The 27,498-nt window shown below is 28.1% G+C and overlaps 3 protein-coding genes across 3 annotated transcripts; all 3 read left to right on the forward strand.

Annotated features, from left to right (window-relative positions):
* Nucleotides 1-3,423: 3,423 nt before the first annotated feature.
* LOC106773544 (xyloglucan glycosyltransferase 4) lies at nucleotides 3,424-6,768 on the forward strand. The gene is made up of 4 exons (XM_014660233.2): nucleotides 3,424-4,422; nucleotides 4,695-5,003; nucleotides 5,107-5,511; nucleotides 5,777-6,768. Exons 1-4 carry the CDS (start codon nucleotides 3,778-3,780, stop codon nucleotides 6,410-6,412), a joined length of 1,995 nt encoding a protein of 664 aa, XP_014515719.1. The 5' UTR covers nucleotides 3,424-3,777; the 3' UTR covers nucleotides 6,413-6,768.
* Nucleotides 6,769-8,894: 2,126 nt separating this feature from the next.
* Nucleotides 8,895-12,993, forward strand: LOC106767806. The gene is made up of 10 exons (XM_014652760.2): nucleotides 8,895-9,029; nucleotides 9,128-9,242; nucleotides 9,801-9,959; nucleotides 10,664-10,747; nucleotides 11,085-11,168; nucleotides 11,635-11,721; nucleotides 11,798-11,941; nucleotides 12,270-12,377; nucleotides 12,453-12,504; nucleotides 12,693-12,993. Exons 2-10 carry the CDS (start codon nucleotides 9,144-9,146, stop codon nucleotides 12,725-12,727), a joined length of 852 nt encoding a protein of 283 aa, XP_014508246.1. The 5' UTR covers nucleotides 8,895-9,029; nucleotides 9,128-9,143; the 3' UTR covers nucleotides 12,728-12,993.
* An 840-nt stretch (nucleotides 12,994-13,833) lies between these two features.
* LOC106763915 lies at nucleotides 13,834-16,934 on the forward strand. The gene is made up of 4 exons (XM_014648096.2): nucleotides 13,834-14,201; nucleotides 15,393-15,446; nucleotides 16,276-16,335; nucleotides 16,631-16,934. Exons 1-4 carry the CDS (start codon nucleotides 13,911-13,913, stop codon nucleotides 16,757-16,759), a joined length of 534 nt encoding a protein of 177 aa, XP_014503582.1. The 5' UTR covers nucleotides 13,834-13,910; the 3' UTR covers nucleotides 16,760-16,934.
* Nucleotides 16,935-27,498: the final 10,564 nt, after the last annotated feature.

A 27,498-nucleotide genomic window follows, 5' to 3' on the forward strand; every position in this document is an offset into this window, starting at 1 on the left:
TCTTTATTCATTATAATAATGATAACTGATTAGCATTATTGTATAATATATAAACTTCTATATTTATATTATCATATGAGTATATCATTTGATGATTATGTTAATATATCTAAATTTAAAAGTTGCATAAAATGAAACTGTCCACCATCATTTAAGTTGATGGATACTTTACATTAATAGTGAGATATTACACATGCTTTAAAATATAATTTAAACATATTTTCAACATTTTTTTTTTTCATATATAGGATGTATTTTAGAAAAAAAAAACAAGTATTTCAAGTTTAAATTATTAAAATAAAATTATAATAATTAATCTTATGCTTGATACTGTATTGATTTTTTTAATTAATATAATAATATTATTATTGTTGTTTATATTTAACTATAGAGGTATATATATTCCTTTTCGATTATACTAATATGTAGAACTGAAGTATCTTCTGCTAGCATTGTATATAGGTATGCTCTTTTATGCTTCTATTCCTTAAATAAGGTTTTGAGTAATGAAAAAATATATATTTCTTTTTATTAAAATTGACTATTATTGTTATAATTTTTAGGGTTAGATATGTTTTTATTCTCTATACTTTGGGGCGATTTTGGTTTTAGTCCCTCTTTTAAACTAAGGTACAATTTAGTCCTTCAACTTTAGAAAACTCTGGTTTTAGTCCTTTTTACCAAATTTTTTTAACTTTATTTGTTATTTTAAGCACGTTTCATTATAGTATTTGGATTGTTTAAACTGTTTGACACATTTTTGTTTTAATGTTAACTTAGAAACGTGTTTGAAACAATTAAAAAAATTTGATAAAAAGGACTAAAACCAGAGTTTTATAAAGTTGAAGAACTAAATTGTATTTTGAAAGAGGGACTAAAACCAAAATCGTCCTAAAGTATAGGGACTAAAAATATATCTAACCCTAATTTTTATAATGATTAATTATGGATGAAATTTAAAATATATTTTTTTAATAATATGATAAGAACACATTATTACCATTTGTTGTCACTAATCTTTATTGGGTGTGAATTGATCTTATTAAAATAGGAGTTGAAGCACCATTTTTGTCAACTTGTTCTTGGTTGTTTTTGACTATATATCAAATTAAACCCCTAAACACGGCAGAGATAAAGGCACAATTTTTATTTCTTTTCTTTTTTTTCAATTTGTCATATATGACTACTATGATATGATCTGGCTGACTTTATGTCTTATCAACAAAAATAATATAGACATAGATACATTGCACACAACTATTTAAGACATATAAAATAGTGATAATTTAAATTCAAATAACACAAAATAAAAAATTGTGGAGAGGACTCTGTAAAATTCATTTAATAACAACAATCTTGACAAGTATAATAACTTATAATTTAGTAAACAATTGATAGTGCAATGCACCAAGTCCATAATAAATAATTTTCTAAACCGAATCATTAAAAAAATTAATAAATTTTTCTAACAAAGGTAATAAATAAAAAATATATTTTGTGCACGGCTATATTAGTTATGAATTTAATAGGCATCAGTGCTGTGAACAAATCATATAATTTTTCTATGATTGTTAAGATTGTTATTACAAGATTAATAATCTTTTCAGAAATTTAAATTTTTATGCACTAATTTATATTTATCAATTAGTATAAAATTTAAGAAATGTAACTTTTAAAATCAGTTTTCTAGAAGTTAATAAACTTATTTTATATAACGCTAGTGAAAAATATTTACAACGTGTGTATGTGTGTTTAATTTTTTATAATAATAAAAAAATAAATTTATTATTATTATTATAATTATAAAGTAAATATAAGTGATTTTATAATTTCATTATAAATAATTATTTTAATTTAAGAAATAATTAAATATAAAAAATATTGAAATATCAATTTTAAAAAATGGATAAAATTAGTAAAAGAACTATTTTAATTTAAAAAAATAATAATAATATAGGTAAATGTAAAAAACAAGTATGTACACTAAATGATGAAGAATTTTTTCATCATATAATTATAATAATAATAATATAATAGATATAAAATACCACTAATATACAGTAACATATGTGTTAAGCTTCATATATTTTTTATGATAATAAAAAATAATTTTTAATTTTTATCTTTGTTATAAATATTTTTCATTTATTTTATAATAGAATAATTAAGTTTAAAAAGTGATTAATTTTAAAAAAAATAATCACTTAAGCAGTAAAATGATTAAAATAATTATCTTAATTGAAAAAAAAAATATTTAAAAGATAAAATTGAAAAATAAATGTGAACACCAAAATAAAAAAATTCTCTTTACAATATTTATTTAAAAAATAAAATTGAAAACAAACGTGGAGAAATTCTCTATTTCTTTATATGTTCTATATTGAGTGTATGTGTTTTTTTTTTCTTTTCTAAAGTTAATTTATGCATATAAGATAATTTGTACAACTTTTTAAAGTAGTTAATTTATGGAAAAAACAATTTGAAAAATATTATTGTCTAAATATAAAAAGTAAACTACACTGAATAAAATGATTTTATGCTGTCATCTAATCACAGGTTTGGTCTATATATGTTAAATTTGAATTTGTAATAATAACTTCGTAATGTTTATTCATTATTTATTGATAATGTAAAACTTTTTCATAGTAAAACATTATTTACAAAACATCTTGAGATTGTGTTGTGTTGTCCAGTTTTGACTTTTCAAAACCGATTTAAGATAAGTAATGTTGTCATCTCACAATCTACTGTCAAATTATTTTTTATAATTTCTCTCTCACTTCAATTACCTTATTCTTCAGTTAATCTAGTCATTGAGGATGAAAACTATTTTAATAAAATCATACCAAAAAAAGACATGTATTCATTGTTTTATTTATGGGAATTTAAAATAATAAAATAGCAAAAACCCCATTCACTACCTTTAATCAAATCTTCTTCTTTTGATCATGATTCATAAGATTTTAATCTGATTGAAGTCTAATATTCCTGAAATCAAAGAACTTGTTAAAAGAGATCATTAATCTGTATTACTTATTAATAAATCATAATTAATATTAATATTATTATTAGGATGAAGATGGGAAAATAGAAGGAAAGAGGGTAATGAGGGGGAAATTTCTGTGGTGATTCGTTTACAGCAGACAACAAGCATTTCCCTCTGGTATGATCTGCACTTTAGCTGTATCTTATTGTCACACTGAGAGGAAAAAAGTTTATGGTGTGATTGAGGTGTAACTCTTTATGGTGTGGTTCTTTACGTGTCTACCAAACATTGCTCACCATGCCAGCCTGTTCTTTCACCTTCCTTACCTCAAATTCTTCAAATTTAACCATTCAAATTAGACACATCCAAAGAATAAAGAGAGTACAATTTATTCTTGTGCTCAAGTTTCACCCCATGATAAAAAAATCATATTTTTAAGCTATGGTTGTTAATATGAATACTATTAATACCTAGTTTAAGCTCCTCAAAGTGTCTTTCTCTGTTAAACTCTAAACTCAGAATTTATCAGAACCTCTGAGATTTGCTTAAGTTCAGGTTTGAAAGCAAACAACAGAGGGAAAAGTCTCATCTGGGAATGACCCTTTTGAGTGTTTTTGTTTTTTTGTTTTTGATACATTCTTGATGTTGAGGGAAGGTATCTGATTAGCTTCAATTTTGATTGGTGAGGGAGCATTAACCCTTTTCCCAAAATCTTCTCTTTTTTATTTTTTTATTTTCTTTCATTCGTTCTTTCCCGAGAACTTCCACAGAATTGAGAGAAAAAGAGAGTAATGGCACCAAATTCTGCTGTCACAACAGCTGAGAAGTCCAATACCAACAACTTCACCTTGTTGCAAGTTCATGATTTGGACTCTCCCATGTTCCCAGAGAAGCAGAAAGCCACAAGCCGCAAGCAGTTCACGTGGTTTCTTCTCCTTAAACTCCACAGGGTTATGACATGTTTGTCATGGTTGACCAATGGTCTCAAATCCACTTTTGCTTTGGTCAAGAAGCGCGTTTCACTGGCTGACATGAGCGACGAGGGTCCTAAGAGTAGAGGGAGGTTATACAGGTTCATCAAGGTGTTTCTTGCTCTCTCAATTGGAGGCTTGGTAGTAGAGATCATTGCTCATTTCAACAGATGGAACTTGCACATGATTCATCCTTGGGAGGTTCAGAGTCTGCTGCAATGGTCCTATATGGCTTGGCTCTCTTTCAGGGAAGAGTATGTTGCTCCTCTTGTTCTGTTTGTTTCGAAGTTCTGCATTGTGCTCTTCTTGATTCAGTCTCTGGATCGCCTTGCTCTGTGCATCGGATGCTTCTGGATCAAGTACAAGAAGTTGAAGCCAACCATTGATGCAGATGCTTCTGATCTTGAGGACCCTTCAAACTTTCCAATGGTTCTTGTTCAGATTCCCATGTGCAATGAGAGAGAGGTAACCGAATCAATACTTCTACTAGCTGAATATGATAAACATTTTTATTAAGACTATGATTATGATTGTGATTATGATTATGTCTAGCTTAAATTTGAAATTAGAATACTCTTATCATTGGTACTTAGCCAACTAGTTTAGGCTCATGATTTCCCAGTTTTACTTCAGAATCTGAAACACTATTTTTGTTATCTTTATGTGATTAAGGCTTATTCCCAGCCCATTGGTGCTGCTGCTCAGCTTGATTGTAGTTGTTTTTTTATCTGATTAAGGTTTATTCCCAATCCATTGGTGCTGCTGCTCAACTTGATTGGCCAAAAGATAGAATCTTGATTCAAGTGCTAGATGATTCGGATGATGGAAATTTACAGATGCTCATCAAAGAGGAGGTTGCTTCTTGGAAAGAGAAAGGGATCAACATTCTGTACAGGCACAGATTGATTAGAACTGGGTATAAAGCTGGGAATCTTAAGTCAGCAATGTCATGTGACTATGTTAAAGACTACGAGTTCGTGGCAATTTTTGATGCAGATTTTCAGCCTAATCCTGATTTCCTCAAACTAACCATACCACATTTCAAGGTAGGCACTGATACTTTAACCCTTCTAAGGATAAAGGAAAAGTTTTCTAGGTATGGTCTAAAGTGTAAAAAATTGATAAATTATTTCATGATTCATTTTTCAGGGAAAACCTGACTTGGGGCTGGTCCAGGCTAGATGGTCCTTTGTGAACAAAGATGAGAATCTACTGACAAGGCTCCAGAACATTAACCTGTGCTTTCACTTTGAGGTGGAACAACAAGTTAATGGCTATTTCTTGAATTTCTTTGGGTTCAATGGAACAGCTGGAGTTTGGAGGATAAAGGCTTTGGAGGAATCAGGAGGGTGGTTGGAGAGGACAACAGTTGAGGACATGGACATAGCTGTCCGAGCTCACCTGAATGGATGGAAGTTTATCTTCCTTAATGATGTCAAAGTTCTATGTGAATTACCAGAGTCTTATGAAGCTTATAAGAAACAACAACATCGTTGGCACTCTGGTCCAATGCAGCTTTTCAGGCTATGTCTTCCTGCAATATTAACTTCCAAGGTATTATTACTTTTCACTTCTTTTTCAAGACTTCAATTTCTATGCAACATCAGTGTAAAAAATATACTGTCAAACACACTCATAAATCGTCATTAGCTTGACTTTTGAAGTAGCTATATGAAAAATAAACAAAAATCTCATATATGATTGATTGTAATTGGATGATGAAAGTGAAAAAATAAGTGCCTATACTATTTACTCAATCTTTATATTATGACATGTATACATAATTCTTTGAATTCATATTTGATTTTGTTCTGTGCAGATATCGATCTGGAAGAAATCTAATTTGATATTTCTGTTCTTCCTATTGAGGAAACTTATACTTCCCTTCTACTCATTCACCTTGTTTTGCATCATACTACCCTTGACTATGTTCATCCCTGAGTCTGAACTACCCCTTTGGGTGATATGTTATGTCCCCATTTTCATGTCTTTCTTGAACATCCTTCCAGCCCCAAAATCTGTCCCTTTCCTAGTTCCTTATCTTCTGTTTGAGAACACCATGTCAGTTACAAAGTTCAATGCCATGATTTCTGGACTGTTCCAGCTAGGAAGTGCCTATGAGTGGGTGGTGACAAAGAAGACAGGGAGATCCTCAGAGTCAGATTTGTTAGCATTGGCTGAGAGAGAATCAAAATCTGCAAATGAAGAAAAGATTCTCAGAAGACACTCAGAATCTGGCTTGGAACTATTAGGCAAACTGAAGCAATCAGAAATCCCTTCAAAGAAAAAAAGAAACAGACTCTACAGGAAAGAGCTTGCACTTGCACTTCTTTTGCTCACAGCATCTGCAAGAAGCCTTTTGTCAGCACATGGTGTTCATTTCTACTTTTTGCTCTTCCAAGGATTGTCATTTCTCGTAATGGGTTTGGACTTGATCGGTGAACAAGTCAGCTGAAACAAAGATTGCAAATTTTTTTCACTGGGTGTTTTATCCAGATTTCAGTTGATGTTCTTCAAGATACAATCGTAAGATTACATAGCAGCTGCCAAGAAAATGAGATATAGAGTAAAGTTGATTGTTCCATATAAAGAACAATAATAAGCATTGAGGATCATATCATATCATAGACAAACAAAATTAATTTTTTTATTTCTTTTCCCAAGACTTTGTCAGGGAGTGGTGATTTATTGGCTTCTTGTGGATTTTCACTTATGTAAAGCTTTAGGATCATTGAGAGAATCTTGTTGGAACATAACTGTATTTATTATCTTTCAGAATAGATTATGGAATGAGTAACATTTTTCTCTCCATTGCACCTGTTACTATTAACAGATTACTTTAAATTCTCACTTTTTTTCAAATTGTCTTCTTCTTCAGTTGATACCTATCGGTTGATGACACATGTTGTAAAAGTTTCAGACACAATTAGTATAAAACACATTAACTTCAAAAGCATGAAGTACATGTTTTTGAAGTTAATGACAATTTTTAGGTGATGTCATTCTAAAAAACATAATCAACCTTGACAAAAACAGAAGGTGATGTGATTCTGATGTGTGTGTTTTATCTGATGGTATTATTTGATGGTGTAGCAGATTTTAATGTTTGAGGCTATGTTCACAAGGATTTTCAATTAATTTATAGTTTTGTTTTTTCATTAGCTGAAAAACTTGGTTAATCTAATTAATAGGGTTTGGCACGAGTAACTTTTAGTATTTTTAAAATGCTAATTTTTAGTTTATTTTTTATCCTTCAAATATTTATTAAATTTCATTGTAAACTAAAAGATAACATAAATTATTTACTTTTTTTTATTTGATCTATTTTCTTTTATCATTCTCCTTTTTATATCATACTATTTACTTTAGCTATTAATTTGTTTGTGATATTTATTTTACTAATTCAATGTTATACATAAAGAAACTGATACTAATGGATTTTTTTTAATAGTTCTACGTTAAACTATTTATGTAACCAATACACTAATTAAAATAACAAAAATATAACATCTTATATATTATTTATACTTAATTTTAAACTTGGATGAAAATAATTTTAAAAATATACACATAACATAATATTGAAGGTAGAATATATAAGACAGAAATTAATTATTGAAACTAAAAACTTATAACTAATATTTAATTTCACCAAGAACTTTATCAAAATCATGCAAAAATACCTTTCACATAAAAATATCAAGGTTATACTATAGTTAGTGTAAAATTTTTTCTGTCTCATGAAAAATATTTTACATATTATTTGTTAAGAAGGATATTTCACATTATTTTTATAAGGTACAATGACAAAATAAATATACATTTATTTTAAAAATGAAGATATAAAAATTTTAAAAATAATTTAAAGACTAAAAATATATTTAACTATTATTTTTAATATTATTAATTAATTCTATTTTATGTATAAAAAGAATTTATATGTTAACGCGTGAGATGTACAGTTATTTTTTAAATAATATGTACGGGACAAGTTTATTTTTCAGTTATATTTTACAAATTTAATAAACTAATATGCAGTGTATCTTACCCTCAATTGATCGTTTAACTTTTCATTTCAAACAAATATTAATTAGTATAGCCTTAAAAAAAAGTAACAATTTTCAATTTTGGGACACAAAAAGGAAAATAAAATTTATATAGAAAACGTCTAAACCAAAACTTACTTATTTCTTTAGGAACTAATTAGAAAAAAAATAAATAAACCTTACAATTAATATCACTGTGATTACCAGATAAATTATCTCAGTCTTAAAACATATTCTCGGAAAATTTATATTTAATTGTGGTATGTTGTCACAAAATCTGTATTTAATTATGGTATTTTATCAGAAAATTTATATTTAATTATGATATGTTATAAAAAAATGGTTTAAACATTTAGTTATCCTATTTATGGGAGGTTTTCCATTTTCAACTTCAGGTATGTTATAATTTATATTTCGTCATAATGTTCAATTTCAAGCTCTATTTTAATTCAACTTCTGTGTAACACCTCTCGCGATTCTACTAAAAACATAATAACTTCAAATTTTTAAACAAAGACAAGTGAAAGAAATACGTCTTTTAAGGAGAAAAAAATATTTACGAAAAATATGAGGGAAAGTGAAGACTGCGGCCCTAGGGTTAAGAAAATAAAGTATGAGAATAAATGGGTGGATGAGGGTAAAAATATAAGGAGAAAAAAATATTTACGATGGTAAAAATGTTCAGGGTCATTTAAGGGATTTAGAAAATTTTTGGACGTGCAGGACGGAAAACTGTAGCTGCAGGAAGAAAGCCCTTGATATGAGCATATAGATTCAGTTAAAACTTAACACTTAAATGGGCCTTCATGTGCAATTGGGTCTTTCGATTTTGTGTTCCCAACACCTACTACCCATGACAATACGTACAGTACATGGTTAATCAGTAGGACTTTTTAGTTGACATGTTTTCTCACTCTGTCGCTGTTACTCAACATAAATTCACATCAAAATAAAATAAAACAGGAAGATCGAAATTGTGGCTTTTCAAATTTTGGGTTATTTGGAAGTGATTCATTCTGCAACTGGGTTTGTTTGTTCACTATCTTCAAATTTTGGTTTATTTGTTCGCATGATGTTTGTTTGTTTTCCTCAGCTAAAAATCATACCTTTGTGAATGTGAATAGTTGCTGTGTTGTTGCAATGGCCGAGGAGAAAGATGCTTTCTATGTTGTAAAGAAAAGGAATGTTGTTGGCATCTACAAGTCTTTCAGTGACATTCAAGCGTTACTTACGTCTTCTGTATGTCATCTCCCACCTTGTTACGTTCTTTCATGTTGCATAGTTTTTGCCTTTGTTATTTTTCTGCATTTGGGCAGGGTGCATTTCTAAGCCTGTGTTTTGTAGTTTGGAAATTTAGGCTTTGAATGATTATTTTTTCTAAAAACTATTATCTATTTTCTAAAATTTGTTTGTCTCTTGAGTTCATTTTTGTTTTCTAAGAGTTTTATCTTGTTGTTGGATAGAGTACTTGAGGGAAGTAGTTCAAGAAGATGAGAAAACATTTCTATTCTATTGCCGTTTTTTTGTTTAAGAAAACAGTAGTTCTGGAAACAATTTTCATAACGTTTTAGATGAGAAATTGATTGTTGACTTGAGTGGAATTTTTTTATAGAGCAGTGTATAAATCAGCGTAGTTAGAAGTGAATCAAACCAGGCCTAATTCTTTACGCTGAATATGCATTATATTTCTGGGGTTGGTTTTTATTTCTTGAGTTACAGCAAGGTTTTTTTTTTCATGTTTTGATTACTATAGAAGTTGAGGGTATTCTCATTTGAGTATTTGTGTTATCCATGCAGGTATCTAGTGACTCTCTAAGTATTTACAAAGGGTATTCTTTACCTAAGAAAACTGAGGAATACCTTGTTGCACATGGGCTTAAGGGAGCCCCCTATTCTATTAGTGCTGCTAATGTGAATGAGAGGCTATTTGGAAGCCTTCATGCTTGTCCTTATCAGGTTTGAGACACCCATCTTATTTCCATTGTTCTCTATTACTTGAAAATTTTCCTTATGCATGGGGTGAAAACCATTTTTTTGATATTATTAACTTGAACTTTATGTTAAAACTTTTTAGCTCGTTGCATTTTATGTTGGATGGTAATTTTTTCATGAATTCATTTTTGTAACTGTAGAGTTTAAGGACTTTTAGAGGTTTTAGAGATTTTAAGGTTTTTCATGAATTCATTTTTAAGGTAGTTAAACTCAAGATATATTTTGCTTAAGAATTTTGGAGGGAGAAGAAGAGATTACTATATGTTATGAATTTCATAATTTTACATTTAATTAGGCAGCCAATGGATATTTGTAAGTTACAAGTGCCTTAATTGGGTTTTATTTTAATGCAATTAAGTGTATTTTTTCTGTATTATTCTTGGTTTAATGGCCTTCAATTAAAATAAAATGCAATTAAGACTCTTGTAAGTTACATTGTGTGCAAGTGCATGCTTTCACCCAACTCCAATTAAATGTAAACTTAATAAATTCAGAATTGGCACTGGTTGGCTTAACGTACATCTCTTCTTCTCTTCAAGAAATTCAAAGTAAAATTTTATGATTTGTGTTATGATAGCTCACAGTCCTAATCATAATCTTGATTTTTAACTACCTTGGTTGCAATTGAAAAAAGTTTGACTTCAAGAGGAGATGGTTTATTTTTACAGGATCCATATTCTGCTGGAGGAAGAACTTTTGACGAGAGTTCCTCATCAAGGAACTTGCAAGGAGCTATTCAGCCTGACACTAGCGTAAGTTATCAACGATAACACATCCTTGAACAGGAAATCGCACTTAAATTCCTCAAGAAATGCTATTGATTTAAGTGAAGCACATATTTGAATATAGGATTGAAAATGAGTTAAATCAAACTGGACTTAGCACAGCTCAGCTCAATAAGAATTGGTCTGATTCAAACTCGAGTTGAGTCTTATAAGAAGCAAGATTTTCAAGCTAATAGTGATCCAATATAGTAGTTAGCAACTTTAGCTCTTAGTGCTACGATATTACAGTCTTACTACTTAGCCTTTAGGATGCTGACTGTGTGTCATTAGTTACACTTTTTTCTTCTTTTCCTTTCTTTTATAGAAGCTAGCTGGATCATCTTCATTCCCAACAAATTCACAGCCAGATCATGCACTAGGTGGATCCCAAGCAGAGTTGTCTACTTGTGTAAGCCTCTTTGATTATGTTTTGCATTGCTAATTGCTAATATTGGCATTCACACTCTACATCATCATAGAAGTGCCTGTACATACTATATTTTACAACTGTCCACACAATTTATAATTTACTTGGTAATGTGTTTTATTGTTGGTGACTATTTCAGCTCCATAGCAATTCTTTGATTTTAGTTTTTTGTAATTTATCTGCAAGTGATAATAAATATGTATGTTCTTGTAGTTATAAGATTGAAATATACTTTTCAGTTTTTGCTGTTTTATTTATCTCCTTTGCAGGCATTCATAGACTAACTACATCATAGGGGTTGATATGTGCAAATTCAGTTGATTGTTAATTTATTGTTCATGCTACTCTAAACTTTCAAGCATTCTATTCTATCATTAATTGATGCATGCTTGAAAGTAATGATCTTGTAACTATACAATGACAGTGAAATCTTACATGTCTTTTGTAGTTGTCATGCACCCTTCATTTTGATGGTGCTTCCAAAGGAAATCCTGGCCCAGCTGGTGCAGGAGCTGTACTACGTGATGGGAACAAGGTCTATACTATCTGCGACAATTCTTGTGCTTATTGTACTTTTTACTGAATGAGCTAACTATTTGGTTTCTGCTTAGATCTATCGATTGCGCGAAGGAGTGGGAACTCAAACAAATAATGTTGCTGAATATCGAAGTTTAATACTAGGATTGAAATATGCCCTGAAGAAAGGATATAAGCACATTGTTGTCCAGGGAGACTCTCTTCTTGTCTGCAACCAGGTTTGCTATATTTTGAAAGTGTGCCTTTTCTTAGTACCTTTCAATTCCCTTTTTGTTCTCTACCACGTTATCCGTGTTCCATTGCTGAAAATAACATCTGGATTGTGATGAAAGAAAATTACTTTATTTATTAAATAGATATATTACACACATATTTGAAATTTGAAGTAACAGTATAGTTCCTAATGAAAGTTTCTTTGGATTCTTTAAGTCATTCCTTCTAATGGTCTGATAATTGAGTTGAGTTGGGATTTACCAACAATTGCTCTTTAGTTTATATACATTTCGTGACCAGTTCACCAATCTTATATGATTGCCTTTGCAACAGATTCAAGGTTTATGGAAAATCAAACACCCGAATATGGCTTCCTTGTGTAGTGAGGCCAAGGAGTTGAAGAACAAGTTTCTGTCATTCAAGATCAGTCATGTTGCTAGGGTAGTACTTTATCATTTGCTCTATATTTAGTATTTACTTACAAGTTAGAAACTTATTCTTCAATTGATGTTTTAGGAATATAACTCTGAAGCTGATGCTCAAGCAAACCTGGCCATAAATCTCAAAGGTTACTCTCAAGGGTCTTCCGAGTTCCCTTTAAGTTTCGATTGTTATATTTTCATTATAATTTCAGAAATGCTGCACTGACTTCATTTTGTTCTGGTCTTCAAATTTTTTATATAAAATAGAATAAACCATTAACCTCTTAGCCTTGCATAAATTTTATTTTTGTGTTTGGTTCCTAAACTTTTGCAGATGGTGAAGTTCAAGAAGACTGCAAATCACTTTAATGCTTGACTTTGTTTGCTCTCAGCTGGTTAAAACTAGGGTGCATTCTAGCTGTAGCTGACCTTTTTTTGTACAGAGGCATTCTAGCCTCATATAATGTAATAACATATTGTAAGTAAATTTTTCGCATTTTGTGGTTGAGACTGATTATTTTGTCTTAATTCACCTGTTTTAACTAATAACACGTCCATAGTGTTTACTATCATCGGAAAATGTTAGTTTATTGTTCCTTATGTGACATTGGAATCCATGACTTATGTTTTCCTTCCTTCGACTGTAGTAGCTAATGACCAACATGACTTGATTTGATTTGTGTCATGATCCCAAAAAGAAAATTTCTTTTAATATGTTTTTATATATACAGCGTGATTAATGACTGCAAATGAAAAAGTGATCTTGCTATTCTGTTATACTGTGTGGCGTTGCTTCATGGAAATTTGAAAGAATTGTGGTTCTAATTTGTTAATACTAAATTTGAAATATTTGGAACGAATCCAGTTAAAATAATCTTAATTTCTTAAATTTGAAAGAATGTTGGTTTTAATTTGTTAATACTAAATTTGAGAGATTAAAATGAAATTTAAAAACCATTGTAGTCCTCAAACAGCCCATTTAAAATGTTTTTTTTTTAAACTTAAGAGACTAAAATGTTTTTTAAAACAACAGATTCATTTTCAGATTTTAGGAAGTAAAAACATTATTAGTTTTATAACCATATGAATTATTAAATTGATCAGACATTTTTTATCTCTCATTCTCGACATTATTATTTACAAACAACCATGTTGTAGTATGTTATTTTTCTTCTTTTTTATACCCAATCAATCTAATTTGCTAAAATTGGGCAGCTTATTATTCATGTACTTTAGATTTGGTTTTTAAGATTTCTGTTTAATTAAAGTATTAATTCTTGTATTTTTTTTTAAATATTATATTTTTTGTTTCTTCGAATAAAAATATGACTAAATAAAATACACAATCTAATGAAAAATGTAAAGAAAAAAAAAGTTAGGAGAGTAAACATTATTAATGTCAAAATATTTATAAATGTATTAAAAAAATATTCAACAATTATTAGTTTTTTTTATGTGTTATACTACGAGGTAGTTTTCTGGTTTGGATAGATAGATAGATAGGGTGCGAAATAAGAACAGCAACTTCTCTTTTCTGAGATTGTGTTTGAAAATGGCGACACTGTTGTCATCTTTCTCTCTGCACTCCATTCGCCCCTCTTCTTCAACACTGCCTTCTTCTTCCTCTTCTTCTCCCTCTTTTGTCTTTTGCAGCTTCCCCTTGCGCACTCGCAATCCATCTTTGAAGGCACAAACAGTTAAGAAGCGCGTGGTGAAGGCAGTGGAAGAAGAAACCCAGCAAGAAGAACTCAACGCTGATGAGAGTGAAGAACCATCAACCTCCGAACAGCAACCTGTTGTGGTTCCGGTTTCCCCATCGGACACTCTCACCATGTTCTTTCAGGTACAATACTGTGTTTTTGTCAATGTGGCTTTGGATTGAAGTTTTCAGGAACTTTGCTCACCTACCTAAGTCACAAATTTTGATCTTTTTTCAACGCAATGAATCGATCAGTGTCTTTTTCCTGCAATTGGGGTGTTAAAATTATAAGGGGATTGCATCAAATTTTGAACACTGATAGGACAAGCTGTGACTTTGCAAATCCAGACGGGGCCAATTCGTGTAAGTTAGAACAATTAACCACACTAATCCCATATAGCGTGGAAAGAAACAAACTAATCTATGAAAGATATAGCATCATTATGTTAGTCCTAACAAATGAAGATTACTACTTAAGACGTTGATGTATGCATTTTGTTGTTCATATAAGTCCCTGAGTTAACAGTGCTGCGGACAGATTTGACCAATGAAGTGAAATATATATATTATGAACCTGTAGGGAGGGTAATTTCCAAGTTCTACGGTCTAAGAGCATTGAAAGGCAAGAACTGGTTTAAACAGTCACTAATTTTCACTCCAATGGTTGAATCCAACTTAAGGTTGTGGGGAATCCAAGGATGAGTTTATTTCCCACATTGGATAGAAATGAGAATATATAAAAGTGAAGAACCATCGACACATTAGGTCCAGATCTCATTGGTATTGTATCTCCTAGTGAACTTCTTCCCTTGATAAACCTAACAAAGTTCATAACTTACTCTTAGTGGGTTTCATTTTATCTCTTCATTCACACAAGAACCCTCGTTTTGACTTCAAAAAGTGCTTTTATAATAGTTAACCAACCTTGGTTGTACTTGGTTATATAAGCAGTTTCAATATTAACTCACTTGCTGCAATGATAAGCTGCTTGACTTTTACAACTAGCATAAGCACCTGGATCAGAGTTGCTCCAATATGTTTGGCACAATATCATTCAAAGGGTAGATAGAGGTTTATTCAATAACTAACCTTAGTCCCCTCCCATCATGGGCCAATGAACTAAGGTCTAAACTATTTCTCACACTAATCAGCGTTTTAGCTGTCTAAATCTACAGCAGATTAGATATCCTGGATTTGAGTCATAGTTTCTAGTCTTGTAGAATTATTTTTAACTCTAAAAAAATTGTGCAATTGGATCTTGAGGTATATGCCTTTTCTATTTGTAATTGTATCACTTTTCTTGAGACTGACTGTCTACTTTCTGCATATATTAAGGCAGAGGGAGCATTGAGTGAATCAGCTATTCCAGCTTTAACCAAAGCTTTAGAGGTAATCTTCTACTTTTCTCAATTGCTTCAATGTGAGTGTGAACTTGATGTAAATATAACTTTGGTGACGTGTATCTTCGTATGTTTTCTCATGCTGTTATTTCGTTCTTGGTTCCTTAATGAACATAGCAGCAACAATTGCTATGATTTATGTCCTTGTTTTAAAATCACTCCTCTGAAACAGAACTGAGTTAATATTGTCGGCTGGTTTCCTTTTACTAGAGGATGATGTAAGAGGTTGAAAGTCAGATATCAAATGTTAGTGATGTTTATTCAGACATAGAGTTGTGTGTGTGTTAGATTCAAATTTATTTTAAAACAAAATTGCTTGCAAAATCATGGTCAATATAATTTTCAATGTGGGAAGATGATCAAAGGATGATGATGAAAGAGGGCAAATCACATCAGTATTGTTTAGTAATGAGACTTGGAACTCCTTTTTTATGCTGGAGCATTTGTACCCTCTCCTTTCTATTTGTTTAAAGTGTGCAAATTACATGCTCATTATTGCAACATGTAACTGAATTTTGGCCTTCAAGAAAGCAAACTTATCATACAAATACTGCATTTCTCAATGGAGGTGATGTGAGGGGAGTATGTTCTTTGTTTCCAGCCACACCAATAGCTTAATCTAATATATGCTTTCCATTAAGGTTTTATAAATAGACAGCTTTTAATTCTATTCTTATGTAAGAATTTGGTGGTCACGTTGATTGTTATATTATATTTCTTCATTATTTTGCAATGTTGTCAATGGTCATTGTCTTTAGGAAACTTTTCTTGTTATCCTTAACACTTGGTTATCATGGTTTCATTATATATTTTTCTAGGAGACAGAAGGTGTTACTGATTTGAAGGTTCAGCTTTCTGAGGGACTTGCAATTTTAGAGGTATGCAAACACTTCAATGCAATTTGCCAGTTGCCACAAAGCTTAGTTTTTCAAAAGATGAACTCCAAACTCTTGATTTTGGATGATTGTTCAACATGAGTTTTTTCTTACCGGCTTGGTTGACACCATAATCGTGGCATAGTTAAATTGTTGAGGCACATCATATTCCTGAATACCCTAATACCTTGCCATTAAGCTTTTTATTTGTAGAATATGGCTATCTATTAAGTAAACATCCTTGAATGAGTTTAGTTTTTCTGCAATGTCATTAATGATTTTCTGTGTTATGGTTCAGTTGAAGAAACAGACAACTGTTCAAGCTACAGGTGTGGCTTCTGGTCTGGTAGAAACCATACAAGGTTCAGGCTTTAAATTGCAGACATTAAATCTTAGTTTTGAAGATGAAGAAGTTGCAGTTGCCTAGACTAAATGTGTTGGTGTAATAGCAATAGTTTCAGGGAATTTTACATTGTATTGTCTGTTTTGGAATTTTGTTTTATATAAAAAAAAAACAAAATATTTTTATTTTAAAATAAGAGACAAAAGTTGTATTAGTCTAAACTAATAATGAATATTAAACTTTGATGTCTTGAAAAAAACGAACATGAGCATCTTCTCTTCATGTGTTGCTTATGTTTTGTTCCAGATTACGGTGACGAAGAATCAATATTCTATTTGTAATCTTCCACTAAATAACTTATAGTATCATATCCCAATGTTCCAAGGAAACATCACCTAAATCAAACATTCCTAAATTATTCACTACCAGTTGGGTGTCCAAATAATACCAAATACTTTTGTAAACAATATGAAACAATTCAAAATTGAACTTAAAAAGTTAAAATAATCATTTAGTTTTTCCAAATAACACTCTTCTAAGAATTAATATGCATTGTTTTACTTTTCATACACCTTTATTTATGAAAGCACTATATTTTATAAGAACTTCATACAGCAAAAAAAATATATTATTTTTCAATAAATGCGTTATTTTAATTTTTGGTGAATTCAATTATTGATATAATTTATCACAAATTATAAATAAAAATTCAATATTTGAAAATTAAGTTCATCAATCAATTTCAAATTCTTCAAAAGATTAAAATTGTCATCATATGATACAAGCTAAACTTTTAAGAGAGTTTTTTTTTTTTTCTTTTTAAACAAGTGAGACATATAAGAATTAAATAATTACTAAACTATTGACAAACAGCTGAAATTCGATATTTCCTGATTTTTCTCAATTGAACATTCGTAATTATCAACCTTGAAAAGCAAAACTATCATAAAGATGCTCAAGCACCAATTAAAATTGAGAAATGAGAAAAGTTTTTGGACATGCAATGCTTATTATCACAACTATCCCATGTTTAAATGCATTAATTAATATTAAGATATGAGAAAAAAAAGTTAAATGTGTTTTATATATTTATAGTTACACATTATTTAAAATGAATTAAATATCTTTTTAGTTTCTAAATCTTGATAACTCTTTTTTTTAAATTCTTTTTTTTTTAATTGAGAAAATACTTGACACACTAAAAAATTTAAACTTAATTATATTAAAATAATTATTTCTATTTATTTTTAAAGTTTAAAGATTAAAATATATAAAACTTTTGAATAAAGAAGAATTCAAATTTTGAATCAAGAGTAATTTAACTATATATTTTTTAATCCCATAATCTTTAAAACAAAGATAAAACTATAATAGTAATTTTAAGTTTCAAAAGGCTAACACATTCGTGTGTAGAAACTCGTCAAAGGAATTCCAAATTTTGAATTGAACAATATTTATTACCTGATCCTAATGCTAAAATATAAATTATACTGTATACTCTTAATTAGTAAAGTCCAACTGTTCATATATATATATATATATATATATATATATATATATATATATATATATATATATATATATATATATATATATATATATATATTACAGTAGAAAATTAATTTTTAGCAAGAGTTAAAAAATAAAAATATTTAGGCTGAGTAACTTTTTCACGTTTTAAATTTTTAGATATGCATGTAATTGTAAGGAGTATTTTTAATACTTTTGAATACATAAATGCATTAAAATATAAATTAGTTCTAGATTTTATTTTCCACACTGCAAAATCAGGACTATTCTTAACTTATAAATTGATCGTACAATAGTCATTAAAGTAACCATGCTGCTCTGATGTAATTGTATCCACAATTAATTTCATTTAATGCATTAATTGCAGTGTTGTAAAGACCACTCTTGGCCAAGTGATAAATCTGTATTAATTAAAATTAAAAAAATTATTTGGTTCTTATGTGTCTTTTTAATAATATTTGGAATTAAACAGATTCCAAACAAATGGGGGTAGACATAGTAAGGGCATGAGGTGCTCTTAGTAAATTGAAATTCTATGTTTTTTCTCCTTTTTCGGTTTCTTTTTAACAAAAACTCATTATTTTTGCTCTGTATTAGTAGAGTCAAGTGGCTAGTGAAAAGAAAATTTAGGGAGCCAACTTTAAGAATGGTATGTGAGGGTTATCAAAGGGAAATGTAATTTGTAACTATAGTTATGAAATTTGATATTTGAAGATGTTACAAAATTGATAAATGTAGAGACTTGTATCATTCAGAAAATTTATGTTTAATACTAATTAGCACTAATAACTTAGAAGGAATAAAGTTGTTTATTTGTATGAAACAAATCTAAAATTCAGAAAACAGTAATATTAATAAAATTATTGTATATTAAATACTTCAAATGGATTATATTTCATGCATCAAATTAGTTTGAAAAACACTAAAAAATATACTTTAAGATCTTATTATAACATTCACACCACTCTTTAACAAGTTTCAATGTTTTAGAAACAAGTCTAAACTTATTAACAAAAACTTTAATGTCTCAGACCTTTTCTTATTAAAAACTCGCATTAAACATTAAATTTAGATGTCCGGAATGACCAAGGATGAACTCTATGTCTAGATGCTCAATCAATTAATTATTCCATTCTAGTATAGGTTCCCACATCACGTCTAATAATTAGATACCCGCAAACATGTAATCAATCAATTCATGCAGTTAAGATTGAGAATAGAACACAAGTAATGGAAAAGAAACACATTGAATAGTAGAAATCACAAAGATTAAATGCACATTACGTCCAACCCCCTTGAATAAGGAATTAGTTACTCCTATACATTTTGATCACTAGAAAAGCGTAATGAGTAATGTCTCCAACCTTCAAAGTGATTCTCCACCCTTTAGGTTAGTTCTCTATTCCCGTCTAAGGGGTTAATTTTTAATTCTACATAACCCTCTATTTAAAGACATTCATAATTGGATTGAACCTAAAATTTATACTTACTTTTATAATTTAAGTAACCAAATCTATTGACAACTAATTTTTGTTGAAATATTATTTAATCTTTAGTGATTTCCATTTATTTGATTTTTGTAATTGAAAACTAATTTAGTTTATTGGTATATAAATCTTATTATCAATATAATTGATATTTTTTAAATCATGTCATAAGGATTAAATGATAAATTGTATTATTTGTTGTTGTTTGAAATATATGTTCTCTAAGTTAGCATTGGTTAAAAGATGATATATCACTTAAGTAACGATTAATGAGTTAGAATTACATACATCACTTACTATTTCTCAAACATTATCATAGATATTCAAAATTGAAAGAAATTAAGACAATTCTCTTTCTTTACCGTAGATGAAGTTAAATCATTTAATTATCCTTATTTGTTACAATAAATATTAAGTAGTTAATTTCATTTATTCTAATATTTTTATTAAAAAAAATGAGATGAAAAACGATAAGGCATAGATTTTCAAAACATTGAGTTAAAATAACATTATTTGCAATGAATTAGCTTTCATAAACACCAAATTGTGCTAAAATAAAGGGCGTACGTTTGACATGTCTAAGAATTGGGGTCATGTTCCTTTTAATTAGTCATAGACACCAAACTTTTCATGAATAAAATTGTGTCTGCAAACTTGCATTGGATCATGGTCCATGCATGGACCCATTCTACATCTACATGACCATATGAAACTTTTCCATTTTGACAATATTTCTTTTTACAACGGGACACATGTCATTATTTTATTAATCTATTTAAATTTATATTTAAAAAATATTTAAAACAGACTAATCACATACTGTTACGTATACGTCGTAAAAAAGTTATTAAAAAGTATTATTAAAAAAACTTTTTCCTTTTCTTTTACATGATTCACCGATTAAAACTACATATTCTTATTATTATTGTTGTTACTTAAAAAATATTATGATGATTAGATGGTGGAGGGAACTATGGCCCAATGAATTGAAAGTGAAGATTTGGTAATGTGGTTGTGATGTCCCATCATGGAATGATCTTGCTAAGTGCTAGGTTGGCATGGGTCTTCCAAAAAGAACTTACTGAAAAAAGAACATAAATAAATACCTCCATTTTTTGGACATGTGTTATGTTTTACAATATAGATGCACTACACTCTGTTAATAATAATATTCTTTCATCATAACCTTAGGAATCCTATGGTAAACTTCTTCACATGCCAACCACTCCTCCACAAAACAAAAAAAAAAAAAAAACGTTATATATTTGTTGATTATTTAGAAATTTGTTTCATGCCACGAGTCAAAATGAATAAGGTGTACTAGTATATTGAATAAAAATACTTCGAAATATTAATCATTCAAAGTTATTTACAGCATTACTTGATTAGTTTAAATATAACTAGTTACATGCTATCAATAAGTATTTTTTATTTCTTTTATAAAGTATAATATTTAATGTTAATAAATAATTTAACATAAAATCAAATATAACAGAATAAAATATTTTAGTAAGATATTTTTATTTTCTCTCGTATTATCATTTTAGTTTTTCACATATTGTATTTATTTTTCACTCTTGACTTGTTTTCTTTGTTTAGAAAAAAATAAATAAAGTTAAACATAATTTTTTTTCTTCTTATTTCTTATTTATTCCCTTTTATTTATGAAAAAAAAATAACATTTCTCTTATCTCTCACTTGATAGTAAAATATTAGTTTAATAATTAATATTATTTTTTATTTTACGGGCCTATTGTATCTTTTATTATTTGATTTGATTACCATATATTTGTTTATAATCACGTCTTTTAATTTGTTATTATATTATGATAAGTTATTTTTTTAGTTTTAAACTTAATTTTTTTCAAACTTAGGTATATTAATAAAAAAATAAAAGAATAGATTTATTATTTAAAACTGATAAAAGAGAAATTATTCGTGAAAACGAAAACAGAACAAATTCAATTTTTGACAAGAATACGAAAATCAAAGACATTCTAGTTGGTTTATGCCTTTACAATAGAAATGACATTTTTTTCAATAAAAATTATAAAAACAAAATTACAGAATAAAATGAAAGATTAATTTTTTTTGACAATATAATTATTTATATTGAAAAAAATAACTGAAAATTTCAATTTTAATTTAATTATTAATAAGTTCAAGATACGAAGAAAAAAAAACAGTCCTCTAAATGTAAGATTTATTTTATACTTACAACTATACTAAAATAATTATATTGTATTAGAAATAATAATTAAATATATTATTTTAACTTGTAAAAATATAGCACAAAATGCATGAAAGAATGATATAAGAGAGATGTAGTTAAAAATGTATGATATAGGAAGTGTCCACTAGATATAAAATTAATTTATAATATATAAATAGGGTCCAGACATTATTTTATAAGCCAATTTTGTGAAGTTGAATTAGATTTAAAATCCATTTTTAATAACATGTATAAGAAAGATGGAAACAGGAACCCTAAATTTGACTGCAAAAACATGGCGACCATTCCCATTGAGAATTTGTTGACAATGCACGTGATGTTACATGCCCTACTTCCAACGTTTGGTGATGTTACACCCTTACTCTACAACATTAAGTAACATGTTTCGCAACCACCGTATCTAGTGATAGATACATGTGTTTCACTCCTATTCATTTACCACTTTCTTAACAATTACTAAAATAAATAAATTATTTTTTTCTGAAATTAATATATTAAAACTCAAGTCAAACATAATATAGATTTATAGTATTTGTAAGAGAAATGTTAGGAATATATGTTTATGTTTCGTTGAATACATATCTTTCATTATTTAATTTTTCTAAAATCATAAAATTTTGAGTCTCATTACTTAATTAACGAGACTCTCTTATATATTTTTTTTAATTAATTTTAATCAATAAAAAATCCTGATACATTTTCTACATCTTCACTTTTTCTTCTATCCTGATTTTATGCCTTTTTATGGAAAAGAAGACTTTCATGCCTTTTCCATAGCAACTTTCGTTTTTGTGGTAAAATAAAAATAAAGGGTTGATTTTTTTTCATGGCAAAAGAAAGAGAAAATGGAGAAAAGGTTGATTTTTTTTTCATAGATGATAAAAGGTGTGATAGTTTCTTATTCATGGTTTGGAAATTATTTTTTTCTTTGCAATTTCAGTGAACTTTTTCTCTTCTATTTCTCTTTCTTTAATTGGAATTTATTAATTTTTTATTATCTGGTTATTAGTAACTGATTTTGTTTATAATAGTTATTTATTTAAGGGTTAAATATGTTTTTCGTTCTCCAACTATTAGCCGTTTTTGTGTTTAGTCCATCTTTCAAAGTATAGTACAATTTAGTCCTTCAACTTTAGAAAACTTTGGTATTAGTCCTTTTTACCAGATTTTTTTAACTTTATTTGTTGTTTCAAACGCGTTTCTCAGTTAACATTGAAGCAAAAATGTGTCAAAATGTGTAAACAATCCAAATGCTATAATGTAACGTGCTTGAAACAGCAAATAAAGTTTAAAAAATTTGGTAAAAAAGACTAAAACCATAGTTTTCTAAAGTTGAAGGATTAAATTGTACTATACTTTGAAAGAGGGACTAAACACAAAAACGGGCAATAGTTGGAGGACGAAAAACATATTTAACCCTTTATTTAAATAATATCATATTTTAAACTAACTTAAACAAATCCTTAAACCATTTAATCTCTCTCATTATATCTTATTTAATTTTAAGTAACTTTCACCAAATTACATAATTGTTAAAATCTTCTTTAAAATTTCACTCCATAAAATCCGTACTTTATTATCTTTTATTTTCACTACAACCTTTTATAACTCAGCAAATATTTTAACTATAATTGAGTATTTTCTCATTTTCAAGATCCATATTCTTGTCCAGTAAATCAAATTTAAAATTCCTACCATATTAAATAAACATACTCCAATGAAAAATTATGGATATTAAAAATTAAAAATTAAATATTATATATTATAAATTTAGTTGAATGAATAAATTTGCTCAAACCAGAGATGAAAAGAATTCTTCTTTTTACTGGAAAAGTAGGCATTGATAATAAAAAGACAAATGTGTCAACTTACGTGTCTTTTACTTCAAGTTTCCAACTTCTACGTAATAATAGCATGGAGAGAGTTAAATACAATAAACATTAAGCAATTATCTAATTAAAATCCACGTAATTGTATTATTGGTTATTATTGTTTTTAATAAATCTTATAAGAAATATAATAAAAAATAATATTATGTCTAAAATTTATAATAGTTATAATTCAAGCACATAAAAAATCTTAAGATTTATGATAAATAAATAAATTAATTAACAATTAACTCTTGTTTTTCATTAATTATGAAAAACTAGGAGTATCGAATTCTTGTCCCACCCTCGACAAATCAGGGTCATGTATAAAAATAAATAAATAAGAATATCATAAATTATAATAATGAATAACAAAAATTAAATGTCTGCCTAAATATAAGATTTGGTCACACTGTTATTATTTAGGACTGTGTAACATGTTTTAAACATATTAATATTGAATAAAAAAAATCTGTATATGAAAAACAAATAGAAAATGGATGAAATCAAAACTAAAATTTAACAAAAATAAAATATGATGTATTCATAAAACTACACAACTTAAAAAGTGATTTTAAGATTTTTGTCTAACATACTCGTACATTAATTTTATATGAAACACGGAATTATTAAAATATTAGTTTACAACTAATTCCAACAGTTTAAATGTATCAATCAATTTTAAACTAAGTATATTAGGATATGGTAACATTTTCTATCGTCATTCCACACAAAGTAAATTTATTATTTTTGAATAATCACTACTTTGTAAATAAATCAGAGCTAATATAAATTCCAGCTGTTTCACAATATGAAACATTATATGCAATTATTATTTTTTAAGAAAAAAGGATTATACTTTTATTCAACATTTTATTCTGATGCTGACACATCGACGGAGATAACGCAATCTGACAAATATAGCTCGATTGTCGAGAACCGCTGCGTTTTCTTCACCTATGTAGTAATTGCTCTGCAATGCATTTTTAAATTAAAAATATGATTTTTAAATTTTAAAATATTTTCTTCACCTGTGTGAAAATTGCTCTGAAAAATATGATTTTTTAATTTAAAAAATGTTAGTTTTTAAAAGTTAATAAAATTATATGAAAATTCTTAAATATTAATTTTAATTATTTATTATAATTCAGTTTCTAATATATGACAATATTAGAAATAATTTTTACATGGTGAAAAATAAACACATTATAATTTCATTTTCAAATTAGATTATTTTAAATGCGAGTTATAAATTTTGACATTTTAAGTATTATCACATGAAAACTTATTAAAATAAATAAAAAAATAAAATAAAATGTATAATGAATTATATCAAACTTATGATAAAATTTATATTTTACAATACATAAACAAACTTATTTATTATTAAAATAATTTAAATAAATATATGAAAACAAAAAATTAAACCACTTATATTTTTTTTAATGAATGAAAGCTAAATTACTTGGTTTATCAATATTATGATTTTTTTTTTCACAAATCTCTTAACTAATGCAAACATCAACATCATATTGTTATAAGATTTTAAGAAACTATTAGTTGATTGAAAATATCATAGCAGACTAAAGAAGAATTACTTTTCAATCAAAGCCTTTGAAAACTCTTTCTCCAAACATGTTCTAATGCATAAATTACTCACATAAACTCAATATAAATAGAAGTATGTACTCCTAAATAAATTGAAAAACTTCTCAAATATTCACTCTGATTTTCTCTAAAAATACCAGCACATAAATCCAAATCAGGACAACCCATAAGTGTGTGCCTTCGATATTCACTTTAAGGCAATTAACATATCAAGCTTGCCATATTAAACTCTATATGTGAAACCACCACAATCTTCCTAGTTTGAATATTGAAAATTTTCAACACGAAAAATTATAGATAATATTACTCACATGCTTCTTAAATTTATTCTCAGTCATCACACTAAGTTCTTAATTTGAAAAATAGTATAAGAAAATGCAATTGAATCTTGAAGTCTACTATAATTTCTCATCTTCCAAATCATTCAAATAACTATAGTAATAGTAATTACTCTAATCATTTTAAGCAAAGGACTACAAGGAGACTTCAAAAATTAAAAAACCAAATCCAAAGAAAAAACTATAAATCTCGAAAAACTTCTTTCAACCATTTCCACAACAGAATAAAAATATAACAATAAAAGAACAAATGAGAGAAAGATTTGATATTATTACCATATAAAGAACACATAATAAAACCACTTCTTTCTTTTGAACCTCTAAATCAATAGGTAAACAATTATATAATAATTTCTAAAAGACCAAAGTTTTAGCTGGTGGCACCTCATCTAACCAAATCAAGTTCCCCAATCCATACTTTCCATACCAAAAGGATAAAACATTTTTTCAATTTTGTGAGAAAGCAAATATGCATCGTGTAAAGTCCAATTAGGTACATCCTCATCCTCATTAACCATTAAAAAATAAAAATCATATAAACTGAAAAAAAAAAAGAAATAAAGTTCTAATGAGTACCTATCCAGACAATCTAATAACAAAGTATAACTTTACTCTATCAAAATAAGGAGTCCTAGCCAATTTAAACATACAAATGTCAGAACATCAACTATCATTACAAATATTAATACAATCACTCTTACCTAGTGTTCAAAAAGTATTTTTCATAACAACATCATAGGCAATTTTAATATCATGCCAAATTAACGACAAATTAAAAAACATATATTTGTGATACTCGGGCTTAAGCAATCGAATACGCATGAATTTCGTCTAAGTAATTTTTCCATAAGCAAACTCTCAATCTAAACCTAATAGATATGATTTATTCACCAACTAAGTATTAATAGCATGCAAACCACCATTTAGCTTAGAATCACACAAGAATGACTATAAAATAGTGAGTAGTCCCTATTTTTGTATGTTTCTAGTCCAAATAAAATTTTGAATCCATTGTTCCACTTTAAGAAGAAGCTTAATATATCATTTGTAAACTTGGAAACTATAAGACAATAAGTTAATAATTACCAAATTTATGGGCTGAATTCTTCCTATCATACTAAGCAACTTCCTTTTTCAAGAAGTAAGCTTATACGAATCTTATCAACCAAAGGTTATAAAGAAAAGTCATGCCTTGGGAGCCTCCACAAAAATCGGCACACCTAAATACATAAAAGAAATATATCCTTGATTACAATAGAGAAACTTGAGATGTATAATAAAAGAAGCAAAAACATCAACAATATAAAAATCACTTTTAGTAGGACTCACACATTGACCAAAGAAAGTGTCATATTCATACAAAGAAGATTTCAAATGTTGTAATGTTTTAGTATTTCCTTTATACAAAACTAATATATCATCAACTCCGAGAGTCTGTAAAGGAAATTGTATCCTCTAAAGATTAATCATAGGAAACATAAGTTTCTTAGAAATAATTTTTAGAATGTCCCTACTAAAAACTTTCTAAAAAGACAAAAAGGTAGAAGAGAGAGAGCATCCCCTCTTTAATCCCTCTATCACAAGCAAAGGAACCAACCAAACTACTATTAACCAAATAGAATGAAGAACACATTTCAAAATATGAAGAATTGATGCTAAAAAGCTTTTATGGAAACCAAATAAGCACAACACTTAAAATAAAAAATGTCAATGATATAAAAAATCTTGATTATATTAATCTTGATAACAACATTATCAC

The sequence above is a fragment of the Vigna radiata genome, chromosome 1 (assembly GCF_000741045.1).
Source record: "Vigna radiata var. radiata cultivar VC1973A chromosome 1, Vradiata_ver6, whole genome shotgun sequence".
In the NCBI taxonomy this organism is placed as follows: Eukaryota; Viridiplantae; Streptophyta; class Magnoliopsida; order Fabales; family Fabaceae; genus Vigna; species Vigna radiata.

What these genes read in the sequence shown, in the direction of transcription:
- LOC106763915 (XM_014648096.2), top strand. Translation starts at nt 13,911, where the DNA reads ATGGCGACACTGTTGTCATCTTTCTCTCTGCACTCCATTCGCCCCTCT. An exon ending in CTCTCACCATGTTCTTTCAG is followed by an intron (nt 14,202 to 15,392) that starts GTACAATACTGT and finishes GCATATATTAAG; the next exon opens with GCAGAGGGAGCATTGAGTGA. An exon ending in AGGGACTTGCAATTTTAGAG is followed by an intron (nt 16,336 to 16,630) that starts GTATGCAAACAC and finishes GTTATGGTTCAG; the next exon opens with TTGAAGAAACAGACAACTGT.
- LOC106767806 (XM_014652760.2), top strand. Translation starts at nt 9,144, where the DNA reads ATGGCCGAGGAGAAAGATGCTTTCTATGTTGTAAAGAAAAGGAATGTT. An exon ending in TACTACGTGATGGGAACAAG is followed by an intron (nt 11,722 to 11,797) that starts GTCTATACTATC and finishes GTTTCTGCTTAG; the next exon opens with ATCTATCGATTGCGCGAAGG. An exon ending in CCTGGCCATAAATCTCAAAG is followed by an intron (nt 12,505 to 12,692) that starts GTTACTCTCAAG and finishes AAACTTTTGCAG; the next exon opens with ATGGTGAAGTTCAAGAAGAC.
- LOC106773544 (XM_014660233.2), top strand. Translation starts at nt 3,778, where the DNA reads ATGGCACCAAATTCTGCTGTCACAACAGCTGAGAAGTCCAATACCAAC. An exon ending in CCATGTGCAATGAGAGAGAG is followed by an intron (nt 4,423 to 4,694) that starts GTAACCGAATCA and finishes TATCTGATTAAG; the next exon opens with GTTTATTCCCAATCCATTGG. An exon ending in TAACCATACCACATTTCAAG is followed by an intron (nt 5,004 to 5,106) that starts GTAGGCACTGAT and finishes TTCATTTTTCAG; the next exon opens with GGAAAACCTGACTTGGGGCT.